At 43.7% G+C, this 8,036-nt stretch overlaps 1 protein-coding gene across 2 annotated transcripts in view; it reads right to left on the reverse strand.

Annotated features, from left to right (window-relative positions):
- Positions 1 to 228: 228 nt before the first annotated feature.
- LOC139753751 (protein Wnt-1-like) overlaps positions 229 to 8,036 on the reverse strand; it is a 142,202-nt gene continuing 134,394 nt past the window's right edge. For both annotated transcript variants that reach the window (XM_071670567.1, XM_071670576.1), the window contains exons 5-7: positions 7,056 to 7,172; positions 5,715 to 5,934; positions 229 to 5,452 (exon numbers count right to left, since the gene is read on the reverse strand). In XM_071670567.1, the coding sequence (XP_071526668.1) occupies positions 5,256 to 5,452; positions 5,715 to 5,934; positions 7,056 to 7,172 (534 nt within the window). In that variant the 3' untranslated portion in view covers positions 229 to 5,255. The remainder of the gene's footprint in view (positions 5,453 to 5,714; positions 5,935 to 7,055; positions 7,173 to 8,036) is intronic.

The following is an 8,036-nucleotide window of genomic DNA, read 5'->3' on the forward strand; positions in this document are numbered from 1 at the left end:
AGGAAGATGAGCAGTCTTCATTTGGCTTCTGTTCCCACTTTCAAAGACTGGAATACAAGAAGACGAGAGTTTCCGGCCCCAAACTCTCCTTTCAGTCTCATTTTGCGACACTCGAGGAATACCTCCTCTATCCCCTATCTAATATCGATTATATGATAATATTCATTATAAGCGTATTTCCATTATTTTCATCATAGTATTCTTATATAAGGATGAAACAAAAGCAGGGTATTTACATATAATTTTTATTCTGTATGACAAATTCAGATACCTATAAGTAGAGGGCGAACAGGAAATAATTTATGAAGTATCTAAATTAAGCAAGCATACTCCAAGACAGAACTAATATGTACAGCTTTCAACAGTATATCAAGATCTGCTTAAGTGTGCCGAGGAAGTCGAGGGTCACATAATGGAGAACAACTAGTAACACAGGGTCGCGTAAATGGTTGACATAAGTAATGCAATTGCGTCTGGTGTTTCGTGAGGACCATGGAAAAAAAAGAGTGAATTTTGACCTTTCGTTTAACACTGGTGTGTATGTGCCGTAGATCGTATAATGACAGTGTCGACATGCAGTCGAGATCGACAGAGAACGAAAGATGAGACGACAGACAGAAGGATAAGACATGCATGAGATTCTTAAAGGGAATGCAACACGACTCTGTGTAGACTGGGATTTCATGAACGAATTCTTTCATTACTCCCAGTAGTATAATCCTCATAACTCTGTTTTAATGAAGTCGTTGAAGTAATTTGTTCGTCTATAATGACCCGCGAATTCGCTCCGCGCGACAGCACCGTGGCTCAGCGAACATGCAGACTGGCGCTCGTTCGCATTGGCAGCCACAGTGCTGAGGGTATAAGCTCACATGAGAGAGCAGAGAGAGACTCACTGTGTGTGTATGAATAACTAATCCATTTCTGAATATAACTCGGAAGTTGGGGCGAGGCAGTTACTTATGTTAGTTAAGGGCCTCCCGGGTGAGGAGATGACGTTGCAAGACGCTCCCCTGTCTCTTGTAAGAGTAGATGGACCTGGTAGTTAGGGTAGACTAAATGTCGTGATTTAAAACTACATTCTTCCATGAGTAAACTACGACATCTTTTGTATAGATCATTAGGGATCAGTAGGGAGTGATGGTTTGGGATCCAGCATCCCCCAGCACTGGGGTGCCTCAGCTGGAAAAGATTGATACTAACGAAAGATTAAATGAAACGGTTATAGCCCTTAGGGAACATACAGGGCATGGGAGAGCTCATATCAAAGGTCATGGTGCGATGGTGTGTCACACCTTGATCCTTAAACAGAGCGGTCCCGGGAGGGGGAAGGGGAAGAATAGAACCACTTTTGGATAACAAAGATAAGAAATGAGAACAAGATGTCCGTTACAGTGTGGGAGGGAGGGGCTTAACTACAGGTTGTGTTACTCGGGGAATTCAGACAGTCGACCCTCACACTTCTGAATTTCATGACCTGCTCGCTCTTGGTGGTTCTTGGCTCGCCGTCTTGGCACCTTACTCCTCCCCAACTTCACAACTGGCCTCTCCTACAACACTAGTTATCCATCTATAAGGCAACGTTGACTAGCAGCGAACAATATAAGTCTATACAAGTTGGAGAATGAACCGGATCATTCCAAATGATACGTGAATCTTCCTTTCCATAGAACAGTGTGTGTGTGTGTGTGTGTGTGTGTGTGTGTGTGGAATGTGCTCAGAATTGATGATCATTCTTCAGGCTTATATATATATATATATATATATATATGCGTACTTTGCCTGCTTGTGGTTACGCCGCGAGTGAAAAGTCACCATCGGGGAGGGTCTATCAGCGAAGAACAATCTCATCGAAGAACTTCCCACTCCGAAGGAGTCCTTTCACTTTCCTGCTACTGACCGTAGCGCAGCCTCGAAGCTGCGGGAGTCTTTGGGGAAGGGTTTTCATATACATATACTGCTGTGATTTCGTTATGAAACTCTCCATACGACAAACTATAGTAAACAACGACTAATTCCTACCAATGTCTTAGCACCTGTACTGGGGTCTGAGGTGAGCACAAGGGAGTCTAGCGGAGAGATCAAGGTTGTATCTCCATCACATGAAGAGAAAAATGCCTCAATATCATCACCATGTAAAGTTGTTAGACTGTAAAAAGGCATTTTGTTTGCTATCTTTCTAGTGTCTAAGGATATATATATATATATATATATATATATATATATATATATATATATATATATATATATATATATATATATATATATATATATATATATATACATATATATATATATATATATATATATATATATATATATATATATATATATATATATATAGTCGTCTATGAGACGTTGGTTGTATCAGGATGCCTTTAGGCTGATCAAAGCAATTTAGATTGATAGATTGATTAAAGCAGTGTAACCATTGGGTTGATCAAAGCTATATTTATCAGTATACTCGTGGGTTGACCGAAGCAGTGTAGCTATTGAGCTCATCAAAGTAATGCAACTGTTGGGTTGATCAGAGCGGCATATCAGTATACTGTTGCGGTTGATAAGAGTGGTATATTAGTATACTCTTGCGGTTGATGAGAGCGGTATACCAGTATACTGTTGGGCTGATCAAAGCAGAGGAAAGCTAAGCAGATCCGGAGGTGACAAAAATGTTTTTTTTTTTGGACGGCGAGGTTTTCACCAGTGGCCAACAGTATTGCCAGCAATTCTCTCCTCTTATTTTTTTCGTCGGTCATGTTGGTATCACTGTTGCAGTTTGGGTGAACGGACGAAATTCAAGAACTGGAAAGAGAAATGATCGAACTTGATGGAACTGAGTCATCCACATGATTCCCATGCGATCAGGAGTGACTGATTGATGAGTTGCCGTCAATTTTTGTCCGATTGATCGATACCGTGGGATGATAAGTTCCAATCTACCAACCTCATCAATGAGGGAAGTGTGTTCACTAAGTCTGGGGCTGGTTAGTGAGGCCTTGTTGATCCATCCACTGGCCTCAAGGTTCACACACACACAAAAAAAAAAGGATATTGGGGCCAGAGAAAGAAATATATCGTTGACAACAGGGAAAATAAGATGTTGTTTATCATTTCTCACTCGAATCATCTTAAACCAAAAATGTTCATATGACACATTTCATGTTTTCTCACTAATCTTTATCAGTCCCATGAGTTCACAAGTTTCCTTCACATTCACCGTGGCTTGTTTTCCGGTCTGGGGGCCACAGTCAGTCACCAGTATTCGTCTCTGTCATATGCGTATGCCATATACTGTTGTCTTAACCCCCTGGCTTCTATTCCCACACTATACCTCACAGGGAGTCTATAGGGCCAACTTGGCACACAATTCTCCTTGGGTTATTTCTTCAACAAAGTGGTAATGTTCCCCTAGACTTTGATATTTTCAGAGACATGTTTGTGATCAACACTGTGCACACAGACCAACATGTCTCTCACAGGATCGTCTTTTCATTTCCTTAATTACACATTTACTGTTAATATCATAATTTCTCAATCACCAATAGTGTCAGTTTTATATTTCTCTTTGGTGGTTCCTTTTAATATAGGAAAATTTCACCAACCTCTACCTGAATGCAAAGGTTTATGACATTTTCAAATGTCGCACTTAGAACATTTTTATGTGATATATTTTTTCAAGGCAATAGTGGCACAAAGCGGAACATCAAGCAAGGTTCAATGTACATGAACATTACTGCCAATAACACACCTAATGGTAAAGCGTATTTAGCCTCTTGTTTTGGTTTCGTCGTGTTAATTCACTGTTTCGGATACTTTGGTTGAGCACGGATTGTCCCTAGGTACGACACACACACACACACACACACACACACACGTACACACACAAACACATACACACACATACACACACATACACACACTCATACGCGCACGCATACACGCGCACAGAATGCCTTGTGCCGGGAGAAATGAAGACTTCAGGCGTTCCCTCTGTACCAGAGGAACTTTGGAGGCTGCCCAGTTCTTCGAGCAGTGTCCTCAACGCTCAGGAAAGACGTCAAGTCCAACAGCGGCCAAGTTGAGATCCGCGATGAGATGTTCTGAAGCGCTTACCTAAACCATACACCTAAACCAAAACATAAGTGTTCAAGTGCTTCAATCTTTAATCCTTTGGTTTCCTCTGGTCACTCAACTCCAAGTCCTTTGGTTTCAGGTCCCACAACATCCACTCCCTCAGCTTCAGGTAATTCGGCCGCAGGTCTTATGGGTTCAGATACCTCCAGTTTGTCCTTCGGCTTGGGGCGTATGGTCGATTTAAGCTCCTCGGCTTCATCGGCTAAAGCTTCAGGCCATGATTCACGTCCTCCCACCAGTTCGCTTGGATTCAGATTCTCTTGTTTCTCCGTCTATGATCTTCTTTTGCCCAATCACTGGCAATATAACTTTTCGATCAGTGTTAGATCCTTTGATTATTCCCCGTCGTATTTGTCCTTATGAACTGAAAGGACGAATCTTGACTCCAACCCAAAGCTTCTCGTCAGCTGTAGTTTGACGTGGCTTTAAAGGCGAGAGTGTAGCTGGTGATGATTTCAATTTACACGAATGAAAACCTCTCATTGCCATCGTCCTCTTGAGGTACGTCTTCTCGTGGCTTCATTCTTTAAACTAGATAACATTAGAGACGATTAGTTAGAAGTCTTTCATGAGGTTTACCGTTTCTTCTAAAACCCCCTCACGGTATCATACTTATCTCGATCGTTCCTTCATAGTTCTGCAAACTCCCGTGTCGTACGTGGGTCTGATATATTTTTGCACGTATGGAAACTTTTATGAGAAATCATCTAACATCGCGCGTGGATTGAATATTTACATGTTTCCTTGGATGCGAGAGATTCCCTGTATTCAGCGGTAGATTAGAATAAGTTATATACATTCGCATTAGGTCCGTTGTGGTCATCTTGTGTCGTATATACAGAGGCTGTGGGAGAAGAAGCCCGGCAGCAGCAAGTGTGGTGGGTCGTGTTTCTCTGCGCTGCCGGACGCGCGCGCTCAAGACAAACACATCACCTACTTGATGCACCATTGAAGACACAGTTGGAGACAGGCATACGTCTAGGATTGTCCGAATGTTCTCTCCAGTATAATATGCGTCCTAGACGCTCTTTTGTGTATCCCTGTTTATCCAAAGCGGCACAGAAATGCATCGAACCGAAGGTGTTGTGGAGGAGCGGCCGGCAGACTTGGCTGGGTAGGTACTAGGAACAAGTGTGTATGGTCTTCATGTATTTACAGGTCTTGCATTTGACCACGCAGCACCACTGGAAGGTACAGGAACACCTCTCCTCCACCTCCACCACCTGCGTGTAGTATTCCCGTCCGCAGCACATGAGATCACAGCCGTCCAGCCCGATGCTCGTCTTGTTGCACTCTCTGCCCCTTGTCCCGATGATGCCTGGAATGGGGGAGAGAAAAAGGGATTAGTTAGTCTGGGGGTCAGCTGACGTTTCCAGGATACGATGTTTCGTGATTCTGACTAAGGCTAAGTGGAAATTTAATGCGGCAAAATTTCGATGTCCTGATTGGAGTATTATTCTTATGTTGCTAAATTACTTGTAACGTTAGTTATAAGCTTTCTTTCTAGAAAGGTAATGCAGACTCTCTCTCTCTCTCTCTCTCTCTCTCTCTCTCTCTCTCTCTCTCTCAAGAATATTCACCCAATTTCCGATTTTTGACGCAAAAGTCGGGCGAGTCCTCGAGGTAGACGAGGTCCTTCTTGGAGGGCGGTTTGTGCTCGGGGTTGTAGGGCTTGAAGAGCCTGTACGGCTTTCTCCTCCTGCGCTTGTTCCTCCTCCTTCGGTTGGGCCCCCTGTCGTTCAGCGTCTTGGAGCGACCCAGGTTCTTAACGATGACCCTCGATGCCCCGTCGAAGCGGTCCTGCCACAGGATAGGGTGAAGGGAGACTGATTAACTGAGGGAGGACGAGATTGGCTGATTGGTAGTGATCTCTTGTTTTGTCGGAGGAGGAGATGGAAAGGGGTTGATAGAATGAGGAAAAGATGAGCTAAGACCAAGAAGCTTTGGAGTAAAAAGAGAGGAAGAGAAAGAGAGAGAAAGAGAAAGAGAGAGAAAGAGAATAGAGTTGATAGATGAAAGAACTTGGAATAAAGAGGATGTGGGGCAACAGGGAGCTTGCCGGAGTGGAAGGTTGTACATGGAGTGTTGGGAGTCGTTGTTGGTCGGGGAGGAATGGCTGATTGACAGAAGCCTTATGTGTCAGGGAAGGGGCGCTTACCTCCCGGACAGGGGGAGGAGGGAAGGGAGAGCTTTCCGGTAAGGGGGAGGGAGTGCTTGCTGTTAAGGGGGAAAGTTTGGTTGTTGTGAGGGATAGTGGAGCAGGGAGGAGGTGTTTTTTGTTGTTGTAAAGACAGGTTGTATTGAGGGTTGTTTTGAAGAAATACAGTTGTGTATTGAAAGGTTGAGAGGGAGAAGGGTGGATACTAAGTTAGTGAGGGAGGTAGTGGTGGTAAGGTCCTTTCTTAATACAGCTGTAGTATTTAGGTGGATAAACAGATACACATGTTAGTGAAGTTAATCATATATCAAACGTTGAAGATATTTGCTCTGGGTGTAGGCTTTGATGCAAGAGAGAGATCAGTGTCTACTCCATAACTAACCACCAGCCCCCCAGGTAGAAATAGAAAGCTTACTCTGCCTTGCACGTTAGTAACCCCAACTCACATCTGTATTTATATGAAATGTGTGTGTGTGTGTGTGTGTGTGTGTGTGTGTGTGTGTGTGTGTGTGTGTGTGTGTGTGTGTGTGTACACATAAGAGTACAAAGATACATATATATGGTTAAGACAAGGGGCAACACCAATATAAAAGTCCATCCCTGTAAAACACACACACACACACAGACACACACACACACACACACACACGTTGACCCTAACCAACCCCAACCTCCTCATCCTCAGCCTTACCCTTCCTGTCTCCCTTATATCACAGGCTTCCCTCACCCTACAGTCATTACTCTCCCTAGATCGTCTTCTCACCTTAAGAGCGTCGCCGACCTTCCTGAAGTAGGGGAGTCTCCACCAGCAGGTCTTGACCGTGCAGGAGCCAGACATTCCGTGGCACTTACACTCCTTACGCATGTTGTCCTTCACGTGCTGTGTGGGATGAGATTAAGGCAGGATAACATTTAGTGATAGAGTAGGGCAGGGAGAGCTTAAGGTAGGAGGCCAGGATACCGCCTAGTGCTTGGGGTAGGCCAGGGTGAGATTAAGGTAGGGCAGGAAGAGATTAAGGTAGGAAGTAAGGGTGATACACAGTGCTAAGGTAGGACCAGGAGAGATTAAGGTAGGAGGCAAGGGTAACACAGAGTGCTAAGGTAGGATAGGGAGAGATTAAGGTAGGAGGTCAGGGTAATACATAGTGTTAAGGTAGGACAGGCAGAGATTAAGGTAGGAGGTCAGGGTAATACATAGTGTTAAGGTAGGACAGGCAGAGATTAAGGTAGGAGGTTAGGATAACATATAGTACTAAGGTAGGATAGGTAGAGATTAAGGCGTGTGTGGGTAAGACATGATCCTAAGCAGTATGCTGTAAGTTAGAATAAAATTAAGTCTCTTAATGATAAGAAAGATTCTACTGTGTATCGTACAAGAGTATAACATATAACTAATGTCCTTATACCTTAAGCTACGAAAGTTGTAATAAGATATATCAAAGGATTGCAGACAAGTATGTCCCGCCACAATTATCACAGGGTATGAGATATACCATGTGTACAGACAGGTTTTCATGTCTCAGATATCTGGGTATATCGGAAATAATACGAATTTTAGGTATACCTGTGGACAGTGAGCTTAGCAGACAGTAAATGTGTACATGACCCCCCCCCCCTTCTCTCTCTCTCTCTCTCTCTCTCTCTCTCTCTCTCTCTCTCTCTCTCTCTCTCTCTCTCTCTCTCTCTCTCTCTCTCTCTCTCTTCTTATGCATGATGGCTCAACACTTAGGTACGACGGTACGGC

The sequence above is a fragment of the Panulirus ornatus genome, chromosome 2 (genome assembly GCF_036320965.1).
Source record: "Panulirus ornatus isolate Po-2019 chromosome 2, ASM3632096v1, whole genome shotgun sequence".
NCBI classification, from domain to species: Eukaryota; Metazoa; Arthropoda; class Malacostraca; order Decapoda; family Palinuridae; genus Panulirus; species Panulirus ornatus.